Below are 20,518 nucleotides of genomic sequence, written 5' to 3'. Positions count from 1 at the left end.
TTGAAATGTAATATTTATTTTTACAGCATTGGAAAATGTTAAGAATGTTTTTGTCATGTTTGTCCCCCTACAGAAACCACATTAAAACGAAAATAATATTTTTCTCCCCCATCTTTTTCCATTTTCAAACATTTTTGAAAACGCTCCAGGGAGCCACTAGGACACCGCTAAAGAGCCGCATGCGGCTCGAGAGCCGCCGGTTGCCGACCCCTGGTCTACATGCAGCCGGGGTATTGCAAACGGGCAATAAATGTCTCTGTTTTGCCCTGTTTGCTATATGTGGCCAAGCTTTTTTAATCAAAATCGAATGTATCAAAACCTACGGCCAAAGTCGATATTTAACCCAAGCCTCCCGGTTTCGTGGTTGCGTGTGACCAGCTTCAACGGGGATTTGCGTGCGCATCGCGCTTCTCTTCTTCCCGCCGAAGATGCAGATAGCTTCAGAGGCGGAAGTTCTTCCTGATTGGACACATCAGAGTCGGAAGTCCTTTCTGATTGGACAGAATTTGCGACATTACTGCTGCCTAGCGACTTGGCATGCTTGTGCACCACTTTCATATAGACGCGACTTTAAAAAAACAAAACAAAAATAAACAACGACAAGGGGGAGTTGATGCGGATTTAGATTAGCCGGTTACATGTAGACAAGGCCTGAGAGAGGGGCTAGAGAGAGGTAGACAGTGGTCAGGGGTAGAAACATACTAAAAACTATCTGGGTTACTTAGGGCATTTCAAATCAAACTTTTTTTTTTGCCAATCGGATTGTCCAAAATAGTGTCAATTGACAGTTTGTGTAGTGTAGACGTATACGGGTGGGAACGTTTAAATCTGTTTTAATAACTATATGTGGTTTCGTGCAATACATGTGACAATAATTCTCTGTAATAAATAAGAGAAAAGCAGAGGTGTGTTTTATACAAACATGTGAAAAACGTTGTCATCTAAAGGCGAAATTGAGCAATTGCGGTATTTTAAGGTGGAATAAAAAAAGCTGAATCAAAGCTGAGTTCACGAACGAGAGCGTTTGCGGTGAAGCGAACTTGCGTTTTTTTACCCCAAGACGGAGATAAATGCTATTGCTTCTCCTGTGCAAAAGGGGGCAGCATAATCATTTCAAGAGTGCTCGTTCACAGTCATGCACTAAAGAAGAATAGGCTGCATTCTTCCGCTTCGCATGTGAAGCCTGAAGAGACAAGTTACGAAATTACGGAACTCCAAGCTTTACAGTGTCACGATTTCTTTTCCATCACGTCCCTGCAAATGGGGCTTGATAGATTCTGTAGTCCTGATGGTTCCGACCAGTTCTGGGTGAGTTATTATTGTTATTTTATCCCAACGTTTAGACTGTGTACATCTTTTGCATAAGTATGTTCTGTTTTGCTAGGTACCGGTCACCGGTGGCTAGCTGTCTAATCAATGAACGTTCTTTATCCGACTGCAAATATGCAGCAATTAATTCCGTGCTACAATCGCTCGAGCAACTGGCTTGTCAACATATTTTTGGTTTAAACAAAATCAGCATGTCATCCCTTACATGCCCTCGCAAAAGAATGTTGGTATAACTACCTGTTGTAAGTTCTCTACTCGATGCCTCCTCAAAGAGGACTTTGCAATGTCGTGATGTACATCACAAATGACTGACCAGTAGAGAGGCGCTTGAAATCCTAGATATGTCCAGTGTTTTCACAACGGAACTGTGCCCTTTAATGATTATTTGTAACATTGGATGTGCAGCTAAATTATCCTTATCAGTGGTGTCGATCTTTTTTCGTCACTGTCAGTCTAGCCCGTTTTTTTTAAACGTTCAGCTTTAACGACGATTTTAAGGAGTCTTTACTGGCTGTGCGATCCAAGGTCAGTTGTGTTTATTCTGAACAGTTCCACCTCACAACACAATGTATCTGAAGACACTTATCTATGGAGCAGATCAAGTACTACAGTACTCTCCTCAAACATCTAACAAAAAACATAAACCAGGGCATACAGATCCTTAAACGACAGTGTTAAACGACTTCCTTTGTTCAAATTCACATCATTATTTTGTGTCTAAGAGATATTTAATTAAAAACAATTTAAATCTTAATGGTCTGCTAAATAAGCTACTGCTCACAGGTAAAGCTGTTTCTCATCCTTATGCTACGTTCACACCAAACGCAACAAAGTGTGTTATTTACGCTCTACGTGAGGCTTTTTGTCACGGGGTCAAGATGATCATTTTTGTGAGGTCACTTTTTGTCGCACAAGGGGTGGTGAGCGAGCTTGCGCACTTTACAGTGGATCCGGAAAGAGGAGCACTGCTGAGAACTTTCACTTTTCTGGGATGTCGCAGAGCCAATATTTTCTCTTACAGCACCTTTATTCTTCTTTTTTACACTGCGTGTCCCTCGCTTTGTGGCAATACTCGTCTGCCAAATATTAAAAAAAAAAGTTTCAACGTAGTAATCAAGTGGCAGATACCGTGCTAAATACTGAGCTGTCAATGCTGCACTGTCATTATCTTGGCACAGTAACTATGGTGTCCCAAATTCTCCCTTTTGCCATTCTACAAGCCAGTTGAGTACTGGATAGCTCCCGGTGACTGCAAACCGGCTGCCATGATTCATTCCTGTCCCCTGTGTGAGACAATGAACGTTTCCGAAATTGATTGGCTCTTGCGACGCTCGATAAATTTGAACATTTTTTTAACTTCCCGCGACAGTCGAAATTACGCGCTGCACGGCGTCTCGCGTTGCTCCATATGCGTCCCGACGTGCCATCACGCCCTGTTGTGCAAACTCCATTGACTCCCTGCTTTTACGTCTTGATCGCGTTCGGTGTGACCGCAGGATTACACTCATGTTTCCTGTTCAGACAGGAAAACCTAGGATGCGGAAGTTTATTTTCAGAATGAGGAAAGTTTCCTATCCTAATAAGAAATATACCTCCCCCTTGTGTTCCTTTAAAAAATATATTTTTTTTCAACCTATGGCCACCATACCCCATTCTGAAGTGTAAATGATCGTCTGTCTTCTTGTTTCACCTCAACAAACTTCATTAAACTGTCTCGAATTAGTTCTGAATGCCGATGCTTGGCTTCCGTCAAGAATCTATTGGTTAATCCACATCTCTCATCTCCAGTCCTTGCACTTGCGCCGCTTCATAAAATGTAGAAAAAAAAAATCGTAATCACTTAGTTTTAAATTACGTAGTCTTGAGTTATTAAAACTGAACTATCAATATGGTCAATTCTTAATGGTTCAATTAACGTTCCTAAGAGCAAAAAAAAATACTCAAATTATTTTTAAGTTACTTAGACTTTATGAATGTTCTTTGCATCTTCTACCTCCTTGTTCTTATTTAGAAGTAGCAAATAATATATGCAAGTGCAAAATCTGTGTTTTTACTGTTTCTACATCAATTATATACCATACCATGATTTCTCTTTGCCCTTAACCCAGGATTGGGACCGTACATGGAATACTACTAACCCAGACTTTACTCAGTGCTTCCAGAACACTGTCCTGGTGTGGCTCCCATGTATCTACCTCTGGCTGAGTGCTCCCTTCTACCTCATCTACCTTCGTAGCCACAATCAAGGTTACATATGTATGAGTCACCTTAACAAAGCCAAAACTGTAAGTTTTGTATCCCATAGTCTTTATTTGATTATGTAACTTGAATTCTTTACAATAATAGTAAATAATAGCCATCACAGTAACCTCTTTTTCTGGCCCCTTTCCTGGTTTCCAAGCCCCTTAGGCACTTTGTTGTCAAGTGGTAAAATCGCTACATGCTGATATAAACTCTTTCAGTACAAAGCGTTATTGGAAAAGGAAGCTTCTAGAGGGCCTGTATATTTAGCATGTTCACTTACCTTTCAAAGCCAACAGAATATTATGTGCTATGTCAATGTAAAAATGGGTTCTGCCATTGAAAAATTGACTTCCATTCTTAAGTTACACTTGCCTATAGGGAACAGCTGTGTTACGTGTGTGGAAACACTGCCATCCAATGGTCACAGTTATCACTACAGTGCTCAATTGTCATACAGTGATCCCTTGCTACTTTGCGCTTTGATTTTCGTGCCCTCGGTCTTTCGCAGAATTTTTTTGGGGGGGCTATATTGCGCAGATGCACTGTAACTTGTTTCCTGCATGCCACACAAACGAGGTAATTATAAATGCACTTTCCAGGGACGTTGAAACTACTGCAGTACATTAATTTACTTAAATCTTTAATTTTTATCCCTAATATAGTAATTTAACAGTTACCCCTTTCCATATGCTTTGAAATCTCGCAGCTGCCGCGGTCATTCATATTAGCAGCATATAAGAAGTCGAATTAAAGTCAAAGTGTAGATAAACATAACATTCAGAGTTTATACTTCAAATACAGTTTTATTATACAAGAAATCTAGGTAAGAGATTTCCAACGGTCTGGTGAAGGGATCTGTTTCTTGTCTTGTTCTTGCGTGTTTTTTGATAGGCTGCTTGCTTGTGTGTCTAAAGCGGAAGTTGGGGTGGCAGTAGATTACAACTCCTGCCTTCATTGGTCGATGGTTGCGCCGGGAGCCAAGAGGGTGATTGGCACTGCGATTGGCTCCCGGCGTGACCATCGACCAATGAGGGCAGGAGTTGGTGGGGCTTACTTATCGCGGTCCTTTTTCCGGTCCTCATTAACCACGAAAAACGAGGGATCACTGTATTAGGTAAGCATTAGTCAAGTGTCAGCTCTTCTCCTTATAACACATATTTAATGAGAATTATATGATTTATTATTATTACTATTTTGAAATATTTGAATTCTCATTCATGGCACTGAATGTTAATAAAAATGGTGGATTTTGCTGCTTGATGAATTTTCCACAAACAGCATATTAATCCGAATACATTACTTTCAGACTAGTGGGGCTGCATTGAACATATCATTGTAAAGACAGTTTTTAAATTACATTGAACCCTCTGGTTACAGCGTCCCTGGCTTACGTCTTTTTCATGTTGCGATGTGGAATACTGAATTTTTTCGTACCCTCTTTACGGTATTTCCTCCGCTTTGCGACAAAACCAACTGTCATGACCCATGGGGTTTGGCTGTATTTGTGTTGTTTTGTCTCCATCTGCAGGCGTTTTTCGGTAATTACACTTATTTTCTGTTGCCGTCAAATTTGCCCCCCCCCGCAACACGTCAATGCAATGCTGGTCTGCTATTGATCGGCCTGACTCGTTTCAAAATGGCGGAACGGGAAAGCTTTGTTCGATTGTGAGTTGTTACAAAACCATATTTATAGTGCATTTTACTGCTTGATTCAAAGTTGAATGGGTTAGCCATGGGTCCCAAGATTGCTAGTGATGTTAAAGAGAGAAGTAAGAAGATGATTTAAATGGAAACGAAGCTGGAGAGAAATACAAGAAATACAAAGCTAGCCTAGCCTAGGCTACCGTTACTAGGGAATCTGGGCATAACAAGCGCCACTCAAAAGTAAATAAATCCTTTCCATATTCTTTATTTATGATGTTTTCTGATAGTATACATGTATATTATGTATACTTAGCACTTACAAAACTATTTTGATACCAATTTTTAATATGTTTGTACAATTTGGATGTTTTTACCTGGTGTTCTAAACGCATTAGTTATTTAACATAGGTCTGTATTGCCCGCTATACGGCGAATTCACCTTACGAGCCCAACCGCGGAACGGATTAACCTCGTAACCCGGGGGCCCACTGTACTTGACAACCTTTAAGCATGGGTGTGTCATAATGGTGATGCCTGCTTATGTTTTCAGGTATTTGGCTTTATGCTGTGGATTATCTGCTGGGCAGATGTATTCTATTCTTTCTGGGAAAGAAGTTCTGGCAGTAAAATTCCTGCACCTGTCCACCTGGTTAGTCCAACCATACTGGGCTTTACTATGGTAAGGGAATCGTGCACGTGTGACCAGTGAATGTGTTGTGTAGTTTTTATTTTTATGCTTTATTTTTATTTTTTTATTATTGTTGACAAAACTCTGTTGTACGCTTTAGATCATTCATCTGTAATTTTGTTAAATTGAGTGGATGTGAATATTTATTTTTTCCAGTCAATCTACAGTGCGTGTCCTGAAAATTTTGAATTAAAGTTAAAATGGTCTGGTTAGGAAAAAAAAGTTGGTTTGGAGCCCTGATTCACTATGTGCTCACATCATAGGGCCTGGGTAAGTAACTGAAATCTACCATATTTTGCTAATTTAAAAATCCTTTAATTTTCTCTAAAATGGACCGTGACAGTATTGGCTTTTCAGTATGTGGTTCTTGATTTAAATTCCTTTCTATTCCGTCCCTGTTATCATCTGAAACTATTTGTTAGTTTGGTTTGAAACAAGCACTACTTTCTACTTTGTTAGCCAAGAATTATCGGAAATGTGGTCCTGTGAGCCCAATGCAAGATATTTCTGGTGGATATATGTAGCACAATATTATTGCGGTCTGTGGGATTAAGGTGTAAATGTAAAGTTAAGTTTCTTCCAATTTACTTTTACAGTACTAGGGTTCTCATTTTCATCTCTTGGCTTGCATATGTGTATGTTTTTGTCAAACTGGAATGAGAACTTCCTGCTTTTGTTTAAGAACCGTGGAAATGTAGTCCTGCTAGCTCAGGGTTAGGCAACTCCGGTCCTTGCAGCTTCTGCAGAGCTTGCTGATGCGCTGATTATTTGAATCAGGTATAGTGTAGGAGCGAAACATTAAAAACAAGCAAATACGTGGCTTTCTAGGAGCGGGGTAGCCTACCCGCATGCTAGCCTAATGCTCTAGTCAGACCAAACGTGAGCTGAGCATTTCTAGCAATGCGTTTATAAAGTCACATTGAGGGACCATGCGGTAAACGATGCAGCCTGGAAGCTGGCTGCATCGTTTACCGCATGGTCCCTCAATGTGACTTTATAAATGTTGATGCTGGGATGAAGCATGAAGCATACAATGTTGGATGATGGTGAGTGCATTTACTTGTTTACAGCTGTTGAAATGTCAACCGAGATAACATTTAGCATGAGCCAAATTAATAACACCACCATCTTGGACTTGTTCAAACTTTTTTTTTTGTTTTTTGTTCAATTTGCTGACCTTATTTTCTTAATCCTTTCAGAATCCATTTACATCTAGATCTGAAAGACAATTTAGTTTTTTTTTTTTTTTATGGACTAGTTTTTAAATAGTTTACCTCATAATTCCAAACACTCACTCACTTGTGAAACCCATTACAATTACCGTAGAGTTTGCTTCACTTTTTTCTATTGTGTGCTCACTCATCATTGATCAACAACATAATGCCAGCCACAAAATGAAATCTGAAGACTGAAAGCAAAACATTTTGGTTTACAATTCAAAGAAAGATGTAAGCAACTAAACGGTCCTTCATGATTTTGCAAGATCATGACCTAAAACAAATGTATATATATGTGTATCAGATGCTGCTCTAAGTATAATGCCTTGAGGTTCAACATCACTACCAAGTGATTTTGGTGTCCTCAGTCATCATAAAACAATTTCAGAATAATAAAACTTTTAAGGGTCTGATTACAAGTAGCAAATCTTTGGACACATACAAGTACAATAAATCTAAATGGTCTTTGTTTCGTTTATGTTTATTTTTTTCCCTCCCAATTAAAACAATGTGCTCTGCCATGTCACACACATTTCTGTAATAAGTGGTTAAAGGATACAAAATATTATTTCAAACTTTTTGGTTTTCATTTTATTTAATTACATGCATCAGCGGAAGTTGCAATACTTACAGTCGATACTTTCACGTGTTTCGTAACGTCATTTTTTTTTTGTTTTATCTTAAAGAACCTCCATAATGGAAATTCAACTTTTGAGAGCGTAACAAGGTTACCTTATAAATGTTCTCACCCTAAAAGCCCTCTAAGTATAAGAGCGTTTAACAATGTTAAATTTTTTCTTCAAACAAATCCTCTAAGTTGTTATTTTCTTTCATTGATGCATTTCTATTCCTTGTTTATTCTGGGCTAAGATAGGTAAGATGACACAAGGGCACACGAGAAGGCCCTGTATCGCCTGTGCCTTGTAAAAACATTCCCACATTATCAGAACAGCTGTGCTTCTTTGTACTTTCGTTTTCACACCGAAATTGGGAAGAATACATTTTGCAGAAAAGTCAGACAAGTAAACAATGTTTCATTTATTACTGTACTGTGTTTTCCTGACCATAAGGCACACTTAACAATCTTTAATTTTCTCCAAAATGGACTGGGTGCCCTATAATACAGCGTATCTTATGTGTGCATGAATTCCAACATCTGTAAATGTTGTCGTGTGACTGATGTGCATGCCTCTTGATTGACTGGAAGCATTTCCTGCTGACACACTGGCTTATGGCAACATGCGGACGTTTAAATGGAAGGGTGCGTGTAAAATAGGACACTAAAAGCACGCTCCCAGTATAGTATAGTATAGTATAGTATAGCAACGGTATGTGCATTATGCAAAACAACATTGGTTTGGCTAAGGACCCCAAAAATAGCACCTACGAAGACATGCTTATAGTTTAAAGTGCAAGCTATCAGTTACACAGAGGAACGTGAGAATCAAGCAGCAGTGAGAGAATTCAAGTTCAACAAATCCATGGTTCGCAAGTGGAGGAAGAGGGAAAACAAGCTTCACCAAGTCAAAAAGATAAATTTGAGTTTGCGTGGAAACTCTGGGAGTTGGTCCAAGTTGTAAGACCAACTCTGTTCTGTGTAGAGAGGGTTGGATTCAGCTGTGACTGTAATAGCTTCTGTATTCATAACACTGCCGGGCACAGACCTTTTCTGTGCCTTTAATATACTGGTGGATGTTGCAAACTGGTACCTTATCGGTGCTGTCTCTTTTGCTATGTACTCTTGCTTGCTTGGAGGGGCTAGCATGTTCTGCCTGTCAAACATGCTAATTATCAGAGATCCGAATCAATGCCTACTCACCAAGTTCCCTTATCTTCCTTCTCTTACCAAGCCCATGTTCTGTGCAAGTTGTAGCCAACATGGCGTGGAACAACAAATCCACATGGCAAGTCCCTTCATTTGTTTGTGAGCGTTGACTCAGCCAAGCTTGCGATCGGCCAAGAGTTAGCCACCAGGGAACATTTTACCATTGCCTGCTGCTCGAACGGCCCATGTGCCTGCCACCTGCACATTGTGTCCAAAGCTGCCGATGCTTGGACCTAAGCAATGCTACAACCCCTGACAGATATTTCGTCCCGCTCATACAGGATTTCGCTGCCCACCTGGCGGCAGCCAGCATCTTTATTAAGTCGACCTGGTGCACTATTATTATTTGGTCCATAACATCCTCAAGATCTGCCCAAGGTATCTGTTATCACTCCATTCTGCCTTCTCAAAAACCTGCGGATGAGTATTGGACTCAAGTGAGCAGTAGAAACATTTCAGCGCTTTATGGGCTCCCTTCCCTTTGTTTACTTGGCCAGCACAGATGAAGAGGAGCACCTTGCGCACCTCCACATGCTATTTTAGCGACTCAGCAAGGACAACCTGGCACCGTGTCACACCACAATGAACTGTTCCCCTTCCTGCCAGAGTAGACGTTGCCACCAAGTTCCCACCGCCCCAAATGGTGAAGTCCCTGCAGTAGTTCTTTGGCATGATGAACTTCTATACCAGTTCATTCCCCACATGACACACGTCATGTTGCTCTTGTACGAGGCCCTGCAGGTAATAGGGCCCAAGGATGAAACTAAAGATTAATTGGACTGCTCTCGGAGATGGTTTTGCTTCTGCTGCGACTGCTTTGGCCAACGATGCTCTTCTAGCGCATTCATCTCCCACCGCCCCATTCGCCCTCATGATTGAAGTATTCAGTGGAGCTTTGTGTGAATAATGTGTGGGCGGAGCACGGCAACCATTTACCTTCAATGTGCAGCTCTCCACGAGAGGAAATGCATCGCTTACTATATCACTTCTAGGCTTTTTCCTCGTCATCCGACATTTCTGATTCCTTTTGGAGGGCTGCCAGTTTAATGCTTTTGTGGCCCAAAAACCACTGATTTTGCCACGCCATGGTCAAAACCTCTGAGCCGTGGTCTGGTTGACAGCAGCGTCAGTTTGCCTTCATATTTACTACAGACCTTTAGAGCGTGACTGTCAAGGACTACTACGTTGCTAACTGCCTCTCCCGACGAGCAAATATGGTCATGAGAAAATGTGTGACCAAATCCTCTGCGGTGCGTCTCTTGGAGCCACCATTGCTATCTGTGAAAAAGTTTGTGGAAATATCTCATATAACTGTTTTGCTCAGTATGGAGATATATTGTGTGTGCTCATTAGCATGACGCTAGCATTTCACAATTAAATACCTCCTTTGTTTAGGGTCGCGGTTGTCAATCACATCAAGCTCCCAGGAACGCCTGCCCATGCTGTAAAAAAAAAAAAAAAACCTAGGAAAGGAAAAAAATTCCCTAGAGAAAAACATGGCACTCTATAACAAAAATAAAGGAATTGACGTCACAGTTCCAATTGATGGGGAGTGTCTATAGCATTGTGTTCATAATAATAGTCTTTTGGTGGAGAAAAAGTCAATTTCCATCAAAATCATAACATGGGATTTAAACTGCTTATTTCTTCAATGGAAACATATGAATTAAAGTCGATGGTAAAAATCATTAGTTTAAAGAATGAATTGTACCAAACAGCTAAACAAGACATGAGCAAATTATTTATTTGATTTGATTTTTTTTTATTTATGGAATGTCCTAAAATAGTTGTATATGTGTTTCAGTTGCTGGCCACCCTGATTATTCAGTATGAACGACTGAAAGGAGTTCAGTCATCTGGAGTGTTGCTGGTTTTCTGGCTGCTGGCCTTGCTTTGTGCCACAATCACCTTCCGGTCCAAGATCCTCCAAGCATTGGACCAGGTCAGTCTACCACTGTCAGGTTCAGCAAATGATGATTTTTTTTTTCATGTTAGTTGATAGATAGCTTGACATGTTCCACTAATTAAGAATGTATACATACATTCCAGCCATCGACAATTTGTGTATGGAGACACGCCACCTTCTTTGTATACTATACCCTGCTGCTGGTTTCGCTGATTTTATGCTGCTTGTCGGATCAGCCTCCACTCTTCTCCCAAGTTGTTAAAGACTTAGTAAGTCTCTCCTCTCCGATCACAAACGAAATGTAAAATTTGCAACTTTGATAATAGAATACATACTAGAGTTGTAATGTAATTCCCCAAATACAGGACGAACTTGTGTATAGGATGCACCCTTAATTTTAGGGTCAAATTCTGGTATTTTTTATGTTACCGTGTAGAAGACTTACCAACAGTTTGGCGACCATATAAAAACTATAGTAAAACAGAATAAATCTTTATCTATTTTTTTAGTATTTTCTTGTGTTTATGTCTGTAAGTTACTGTATATGTTTGTTGTGGGTTAAGTGTGTTTCAGATTTCCCACATTGTGAGCGGTCAGTGAATGCTGCGTCAGTGGAACGGCGAATGCGCTCGAAGCAGTTGTTTTTCCTTTTCCTCACGATGCACCTCAAGTTAATATTGCAATAAATACCCGAAGTTGTGCACCATCCGTGGTCCACCAAGTTTTTGAATGAGTGTATATCCCAAAAGACCATAATTTAATAAACGAGTAAAATGGAATACCCCTTTGTGTTTTCTACCCTGTGTGCTCCTAATTGAATCAGCTGGAGACATCATAACCTTTACATGATCCTCTTGGTTTTAGTAATATTCCTATGTGTGAACAAGGATGTACTCAGACATTGGTTCAGTCCGTTGTCTTCTTTTATTGAAAATAATGCCATAACAACCTCAGCTAACTTGTGCAAGTGGTCTTAATGTAGTGGCTTGTTTAGCGTATTCAATGTGTGATTTTAATGGCGCATATCTCGCTGTGTTTAGAAATACAATGAGAAATCTCTGTTTTTCTGCATAATTTATACTTCAATTTAATGTTCCATCTTGGGTCTTACTGATGTTTATTTTCCTATTGCTAGAATCCTTGCCCTGAGCCTGGAGCTTCTTTCCTTTCTAAAATAACATTCTGGTGGATCACTAGGTAAGAGAGCTTTCATAAATATACATACATGAACAAGTTGTTAACATTTTTCGCACCATCTTCTTGATTAACTTTTTTACACAAAATGGATCAGACACAACATAAGCGTAATGCATTAAGAATGTTCCTTCAACATTGTTCATTTTCATACGTGCATCGTATACTGAGGGGCTTATGTATCACAAAAACATCAAGGTATATAAAAGCAAACTTAATAGCTCGATATTTGAAGTTCCGAGTTGTTGTGCTATTGTATGTATTCTATAGCATTACATTAAATTAGATGTTGCAGCAGAAGTAGTTATACACCCTTTCCTAATAACGTGTCTCATATTACAAGCCCACTGTTATTTATTTTCAGAACATTGTTTTGTGCCTCTTTTTATAACATTCCCTACAGGATGATGATGAATGGCTACAAGCATCCTCTAGAGGAGAAACACTTGTGGTCTCTGAACCCTGAGGACCGTTCACAGAAAGTGGTACCAAAGTTGGTCCAACGTTGGAATGCTGATTGTCAAAAGGGAAAAAGGTCAGCGGGGCTGTGTAACACTACTATCAGGGACATGTAGACTCAGAACAATTGTGACGTTTGTCTTCATAGATTAAGTGTAATTTAAGAGTTGTTATTGGAACCTAATTATTCTTTTACTTTTAGAGTTTGATATTGAGGTCAACAAATGAAGGATGTCAGGTGGTAAATATACAGGGTGATTGAAAAGAAACTCCCTCCCTATTAAAACATTCATGTTATGTTTTTCCAGGTTTTTTTTGTATTGGTTTTTTGCTTGTTCTATGATTATGGGAATTAACATTTGTAATAATAATTAAAAAAAAAAAGAATTTCGTGTGATTTTGACAAATTATTAACAAATGTTAATAGAAGAATGTTGTTGGTGTTTCCAGAACAGAACAGAAGACATTGTACTCCCCCAGGCGCGCCCGTAAACCTAACACCAAAGAGAATCAAGCCACGGAGGAATCTGAAATCTTACTTGTGAAAAATACAAAGAGAAAAGATCCCTCCCTTCTCTGGGCTCTGTGCCTGGCCTTTGGTCCATACTTCCTCATCTCATGCTTCTACAAGTTCATTCAAGACATTCTCATGTTTGTTGGGCCTGAAATTCTTAGGTCAGACAATATTAGTTTGACCTAAATTATGTTCAATTTTGATTTATGATTAATCTACCTAAGTAATTCTTTTTACTTTATCATTTGCAGGCTTCTTATCCGCTTTGTGAATAACTCTAGCGCACCCTCCTGGCATGGCTACTTCTACACAGCTCTGCTCTTCCTATGCACCTCTGTGCAGTCTCTTATCCTCCAGAGGTATTTTCACGTCTGCTTCATCACAGGCATGCGTTTGCGCTCTGCCATTGTTGGAGCAGTCTATAGAAAGGTACTTGCATTTACTTTCTTGTGTAACGGCTTGGAAGGAGAATTGTAGTAGTGTCCATCAAACCTTTGTCTGCTTTTGTACTTCGCCAGGCCTTGGTTATCAGCAGTGCGGCTCGCCGCACATCTACAGTTGGAGAAATTGTCAACTTGATGTCCGTCGATGCACAACGCTTTATGGATCTTATTGCTTATATTAACATGATATGGTCCGCTCCCTTGCAAGTGGTATTGGCCCTGTACTTTCTGTGGCAGGTAGGAATGTATTTCAAACAACAAATGCCTGATTTACTAGGAATTATTTTCTGACAGCCTCCAAAACTTGGCTCATGGGTGCCTAATAGGGCTGTCTCCCAAAAAGGCTTGACGTTGGACCATGAAATTATTCTCAGGGCGCACGGTGGATGACTGGTTAGCACGTCTGCCTCACGGTTCAGAGGTCCTAAGTTCAATTCCAATATTATTATTATATTATCTATTAAATTGTATACGTATATCTAAACCTGTATCTTCTTTAACAATAGAAATAAACAATATAAATCAACTTTCAACAACTGTTGATTATTTTTTACAATGTGTATTTGGGTTACATACAGCTTAGTCTAAAATAAAAAAAATAACCAAATGCATCAAAGTGCCTTAAACTAAAAACAAAACAAACAAAAAAAAAACAAAGATGAAAATTCTTATTTTATTGCAATTACATTTCACATGACTCTGGGGTCCTGCCCCACTATTTGAGAAGCACTGGTTAATACTGAGTATGACCGTTTTTGGTTGCATTTTGTAATTATGCTGTTCTTATGTGTTATTCTGTTATTCTGATTAATAATTGAATTGTTTAATAGACTATTGCCGTTAATTGAAATAAAGCAATTTGTAGTGGGGGATGACCAGTTGATATATTTTGATGTTTGTATAATACTTCCTGAATATTTTTTGAAACTACTTTTTTGAAAATACTTTTGTAAACTTTTTTTGTGCAGAACCTGGGCCCATCCGTTCTTGCTGGAGTGGGTGTGATGGTTCTAATGGTTCCAGTTAATGCTTTCATTGCCATGAAAACCAAAACCTACCAGGTGAGATTTTTTTCTAACAACTGTTGTGGAGGACCCAAAAACTTATAGTCACTTACACTCAGTCTGGTTGAACAAACGAGAGTGAGAGCCCCCCTTTATTGTTGAAAGTTCAGCTTGTATAGTTTTGGTTACACAACGGCATGGGTCAGAACTTACCATTATCCCGATAAGACATCACCAGACAGTGAAATTCAACCGTGTTGGGTCAACCCTCCACCAGTTGCTCAACTTTATGTACTCATGGCGGTCAGCCTAACCGCTCAGCACTCCAGGGCGCCCATAGTACACAATCAGTCCCCATCACAACTAGTGGAAAATCTGTGATAAGTATTTTTATTTTATACACAGCTGGCTTCTAATTTTGTCTCAATTCCATTAATAGATTTTGCATAGGTGTTCTGAATACCCATCTTTTTTTCTTTTTTTATGCAGGTAGCACAAATGAAGAGTAAAGACAGTCGCATTAAGCTGATGAATGAAATGCTGAATGGTATCAAGGTGTTGAAGCTATATGCTTGGGAGCTTGCTTTCCAGGGAAAAGTATCAGATATTCGTGAGAGCGAGCTGCTGGTACTAAAGAAGGCTGCCTACCTTGGCGCTGTGTCAACCTTCACCTGGGTCTGTGCACCTTTTTTGGTGAGTGTAACAAAAGATCATCATCATAACTGTTACAGCAATGTCTTAATGTGTACAAAGCGCCTTTGCAAAAACCACAATAAGCCTATTTAGTCACTTACATTAGTCTGAACTCAGATCACACACTCGAAAGCTGCACCAAGAGGGAGATGGGAAATCTGATTCATCCCACTTGCATTATCCCAGTTTCATCCTCAAATGATTCGAGGAGAACATATACAACAAAGGTAGCTGATAGATATAAATGTTTTTTGTGAAGACAGCCCCCCGTTTGCAACTCAGATCTTCCAGTTGAAAGCGGTGCTCGAGTGCGCTTTTCTTAGTCAGAGGTAGGAAAAGTTAAGAAATGTCCAACTTCCCACTTTGACGAATGCAGCATTGGAGAGACATTTGACAAATAATAGAGGCGCAGAAAAGCTCATATTTTAAAAAATAAACACACCTCTGAATACATTTCTACTCAATAGGTAAGAAAAGCAGAATTATTTGTGACAGAGTACATTAGTTGCACATGTGATAAGTAGCAATCAAGGAACGAGCATTCTATCAAGGTTGCACTTAATACACATAAGGTCCAAATAGCTCTCTAACCTTACAGTAAGTGTAAGCAAGTGTTATCAGTCGTATCAGTTGTAATCAAACTACGGTAGAACTCCTCTACAATGAAATCGTATTTCCAGCCAGAAATTTTTCACAACAGGGGACTTTTCACAATAGTAAATCTAATCTAATAGCAAATCTATGCCTCGGACATAATCATTAAGAAAACGTGTTGTGCACTCTACAATCTGAAGTTAAAAACAAAACCATCCAACATTTAAAAAAAAAGAAAGAAAGAAATTGCCAAATCTACGATAAGCATCTATTTTCATACTTTCAATTTCAATTTCTTGAGTAGTGTCTTTCACTTTGCTTCATCCATCTTTCATCTTTATTACTTTTATTCTGTCTTCAAGTGTTTGCTTGGTTTAACCTCCACGCCACTGCACGTGTCAATGAAGTTATTTCGGCAACCCTCCGCGCGGAGTCCACGTGGAACAGATGTTGCGCAATGCGTATCTTCCGTATTTTTTTTTTACTAACGAACAACATGTGGACGAACTATTGCTTATGGAAGTTTGCCGATTAAAAACACCTTTATGATTCATCTGAGATTGAATACTGTGATCTAAATACCTTAAAGAACTCCTGGTTGAGGAGAAATGATGAGTCTGTTTGGATCATTTGGAATGACTAGGATTCTCTACCTCTTTTATAGAGTGGTGTTGTTTGTATGCTGTAGAGTCAATTTACTGCTACCTATAGTATGGGAGAATATCGTCTGACTGCGGGGAAAAGCCGCTCCGAGTAGACCATTTCGTAAAACACATGCTGGCGCGTCAAGTATAAAACAAGCTAGACCAGGGGTCGGCAACCCAAAATGTTGAAAGAGCCATATTGGACAAAAAAAACAAATAGCCTATGTCTGGAGCTGCAAAAAACAAAATTAAAAGCCTTATAATGAAGGCAACACATGCTGTATGTATCTATAATAGCTATATTAGCCTACTATCAAATGATTAACTACAATAATGTACATAATGAGGCATCATGATTAAATGTTTATTTTTCCTGCAGTGCATCCTGTCGAAAATGACGGACCACATGACTATTCTGTTGTGCGATGCCGCCTGAAGTTTAACTTCATTACAATATTAATGAATTATGTTTCATTGCTTTGATGAAATAAAGCAGATTTTTGAAGTTTTTATTTATGGGGATTTGAAAAAACAACAAAATGGAACGTGCATAACGTGCCCCTTATCTGGGCAGTAGAGTGCAATTAAACGCAGCCTGCATTTATAAAAAAAACATCAGCCACATACCTGCATAAACACGCAGTCTGTTCAATATCGATCACATCACAGGCAATTGAGTATACTGGCCCTGAATTAATGTCCTTGATTTGTTGATCGGTGATGTTGCCTCCCATTTTAATTGTTTTTTTTCTTTCACTGTCTTGGCAGAGAGAAGCGTGTCTTTTTTTTGTATTATCTCGGTTTTGTTTATAAAGTCTGTAAATAGGTGTTCTGATATGTTGATGAATGACTCCATGTAGTCACCATCTGTGAACGGTTTGCCACGTTTTATTATCTCCCGGGTTGCAACGAAACTTGCAGCTGTCTTGGAGTTTGGAGATGCAATCCACTTCTTAAATATATTTTTGCGCTCCTCTAATTTCTGCAGAAGTAATGCAATCACAATTTTTCTCTCATTGCCAACTGTGTACTCGGCTGAAAATGTAGAACACCTTCGCTGAAAATGCCTTTCCACATTGCTCTTTTTGTTATTTTACAACTTCTCGCTACAGAGCAAACATTCAGGTAGTACCGCATTGACAATGAATGCAAATAATTCGGTCCAAGAAATGTTGAATCCTCTGTTTTCCTCAGCTATTTTTAATATTGTTTTTGTCATTTTTGTCCCCCTACAGAAACCATATTAAAACGAAAAAAATAGTTCTCTTCCCCATCTTTTTCCAAAATAAAAAGCTCCAGGAAGCCACTAGGATGGCGCTAAATAGCCGCATGCGGCTCGAGAGCCGCAGGTTGCTGACCCCTGAGCTAGACTTTTCCTGCAGGCTTCTTTTCACCATAGTGAATTTCAGCGCATTTCGTTTTATGCAACTGAGGGATTTTTCCTTGTATGAGGATGTAAGAAGGATTTTTCTCACTTTTTTTTTTTCTTTTTTGTGCACACGCAGGTTTCGTTATAGAAGAGTTTTACTGTATCTGTATCTGTTCAACCACCACCTTTTCATGTAACAATTGTGACAGATTATTACTTTCTTATTCTGTAGGTTGCCCTTTCTACTTTTGCAGTATATGTGCTGGTCGATGAAAACAATGTGCTTGATGCCCAGAAGGCCTTTGTTTCTCTGGCACTCTTCAACATCTTGCGTTTTCCTCTCAACATGTTGCCTATGGTTATCAGTAGTATGGTGCAGGTCAGTGTTAATTTTGTGTTGTTTTTTTTTCTTTTTCTTTTTTTGGGTCACATTATTTACAACTGGACATTTTGACTTTTCATGTGTTGGTAGTGTGCTGTACACGATACAGGCTAAAAGCTGGCATTATTTAAAGATATTTCCAAGATTATAAATATGGAACAAACATTCTGGAACCCATTCTTAAGAGCCACAGTACAAGAGTAGTTAAAACATTGATTGTATTTACTGTCTTAAGGCAAGTGTCTCCTTGAAGCGGCTGAGAGTGTTTCTATCACATGAGGAGCTACAGGAAGACAGTGTTGAACGCAAAACAGCAGTCGGCTGTGAGTCTTTATTACTTCCCACTCTATTATGTATATTTACTGAAACCTTGGTAAATTTTAAATAACTGCGCATACCTTTCTTGTCATTTTTATCACAGCCTCAAACACTATATCCATAGAGGATGGAGTTTTCAGCTGGTCCAAAACAGAATCACCAACACTTAAGATGTAAGTACAAGACAGTTCTATTTCGCCCCTCCAGACTGCCAAAGGTGGTGCTAAAAGCACGGAATATTTCTTTGCGCAGCAGTGGGCCTCGGGGCCGGTGTCCTGCATGTTTTCTCTCTCAAACGCACCTGATTCAAATGATTAGGAGTATTTTCAAGCTCCAGCAGAGCTTGTTGATGAGCTAATGGTTTAAATCAGGTGTGTTAGGGAAAGAAAAGTAAAAACATGCAGGACACCGGCCCTCGAGGGCTGGAGCTGCCCACCCCTCCTCTACCCCATTCCCGCCTGTGCTGCGTCGCTTGCACTTCGCACACGATCTCGGTTGGTTGTTATTGTCCATCTTCCGCTATACCGGCTGCGTTACCCACCTGTTACGGTTTTTGTGACGTGTTCTTCTCACCGATCGGTGGCGCCGAATCCGTGACTCGGTGGACGTTGACACGGCTTCTTTGCCGCAGGTGAGTGTGGCTGTGGATGATGTCTTTGGAGTCCAACAAGGCTACATCCGTGGCTCCTCATGTAGAGTTTGCAGTCTCCTTGCCGCCTGTTCTCAGACGAGGCGTGAAACGCTACTCTGCCAATCTGGCTCTGCCTGCTTCCTCCTTTAAGCGAGGTTACGTTTCCGGCCAGCAATGGGCCTCTGGGTTAGAGGATAAGGTTGCCTTTTTGCATTCCCAATTGGAAGGGATGTTTGCACTGTTGCAGTAGCTCCTCCAGCCAAGTGCCTTGGCTTCCGGTGAGCTGTCCTCTTTTCAAGGCGATGTTGCACTGGACCTTTTCAGTGATGTTGATGCCATTATTCTGTCTGCTTCAGACTCATGTTTACTTGAGTCTGAGTTTGATTCTAGGGACTCTACTGATGGTTCCCTTCCTTCTGAGAGGTGCTCGGCACTCACCGTACTGGGTGATGCGGATTCACTTATGTCCCTTTTGCGCGCTGATTTGCGCTGCTCTTGTTTTTGTTCACTTGTTCAGCTTCAAGTGGACGTTCCTTGTCCCCAGTCTCTCCCTTTTTCCGGCATGGCCGCCCATCTGCTGCCTTCATTGTCCCACATTGTGGGCATTATCTAGATCTCTTGCAGTCATGTTATGCCGATACGAGTGCTTTTGCTCGCCTTACTTCTGAAGAGCGTACATTGGCGGCATTGCAGGATGCTGCTAACATTTGGTTTGACCACATGCCTGTTGTGGAGGAGGATGTCGCTTCTTTGCTCTTGTCACCAGACGAGCTGGCTTGGAAAACACGGTGTTGTCCTAACGTACAATGTCGCATGGCGGATGACCTCGTTACAAGGGCCTATAATGCTTGAATTCGCTCGGCTCGTATTGGCAACTCTATCTCGCACCTGTTGTTTGCTGCCATGGCTGTGATGCGGAAAGGAGAAACTGAGTTGGTTTTTGTCATTTGGCGAGGCATGTCTACATGCTTTTGCCCTCATGACAAGGGACCATGGGTGAGTAATGTCCTACTGTCCACCTTTTTGTGGTTGTCTCAGTCCTCCTTGACTGAGTTCTCCAAGTGTACTCTGACTTTACTGTCGTCCCTGGGACATTTTTCGGTTCTAGTTCAGTGCAGACACTGGAACCGTCGCTCAGGATCCGTGAGGCCCATGTCCAGCTCTCTGGACCGTGACAGAGCTTCGGTTGTTTCTGGTCCTCCTCGGTTTCCTGCCTCTGTGCCTCGTTACCGTGTTCAGTCACGTAGCCAAAAGTCTGGGCTCGCCAGTTTCCTGTGTCTCCCCAGAAGGTATGCTGCTGTGGACACTCGCTCTTGGCACGCGTGCCTGCTGTGAGTGGTGTTCTTCCCACTGGTGGATTTCGCTCTGGTCTACGGGTGCCTGACGGTAGACCCCGGGCGCTTGCCCCTCTCGGTCCACC

At 40.5% G+C, this 20,518-nt stretch overlaps 1 protein-coding gene across 1 annotated transcript in view; it reads left to right on the top strand.

The window, feature by feature from the left end:
- The first annotated feature begins 1,181 nt into the window (after window positions 1–1,181).
- Window positions 1,182–20,518, top strand: part of abcc1 (ATP binding cassette subfamily C member 1 (ABCC1 blood group)) — a 51,413-nt gene continuing 32,076 nt past the window's right edge. Inside the window, exons 1-15 of the mRNA XM_088436616.1 lie at window positions 1,182–1,308; window positions 3,438–3,614; window positions 5,768–5,896; window positions 10,752–10,889; window positions 10,997–11,122; window positions 11,989–12,050; window positions 12,451–12,582; window positions 12,957–13,181; window positions 13,272–13,449; window positions 13,539–13,700; window positions 14,432–14,524; window positions 14,957–15,160; window positions 18,000–18,146; window positions 18,385–18,472; window positions 18,571–18,640. Coding sequence (XP_088292742.1) covers window positions 1,261–1,308; window positions 3,438–3,614; window positions 5,768–5,896; window positions 10,752–10,889; window positions 10,997–11,122; window positions 11,989–12,050; window positions 12,451–12,582; window positions 12,957–13,181; window positions 13,272–13,449; window positions 13,539–13,700; window positions 14,432–14,524; window positions 14,957–15,160; window positions 18,000–18,146; window positions 18,385–18,472; window positions 18,571–18,640 — 1,979 coding nt within the window. The 5' untranslated portion in view covers window positions 1,182–1,260. The remainder of the gene's footprint in view (window positions 1,309–3,437; window positions 3,615–5,767; window positions 5,897–10,751; window positions 10,890–10,996; window positions 11,123–11,988; window positions 12,051–12,450; window positions 12,583–12,956; window positions 13,182–13,271; window positions 13,450–13,538; window positions 13,701–14,431; window positions 14,525–14,956; window positions 15,161–17,999; window positions 18,147–18,384; window positions 18,473–18,570; window positions 18,641–20,518) is intronic.

Source organism: Hippichthys cyanospilos, chromosome 16, assembly GCF_059441005.1.
Source record: "Hippichthys cyanospilos isolate Australia breed blue-spotted pipefish chromosome 16, RoL_Hcya_1.0, whole genome shotgun sequence".
Taxonomy (NCBI): Eukaryota; Metazoa; Chordata; class Actinopteri; order Syngnathiformes; family Syngnathidae; genus Hippichthys; species Hippichthys cyanospilos.
The sequence above is the reverse complement of the archived record's forward strand: the minus strand, read 5'-3'. Positions and strand labels throughout refer to the sequence as shown.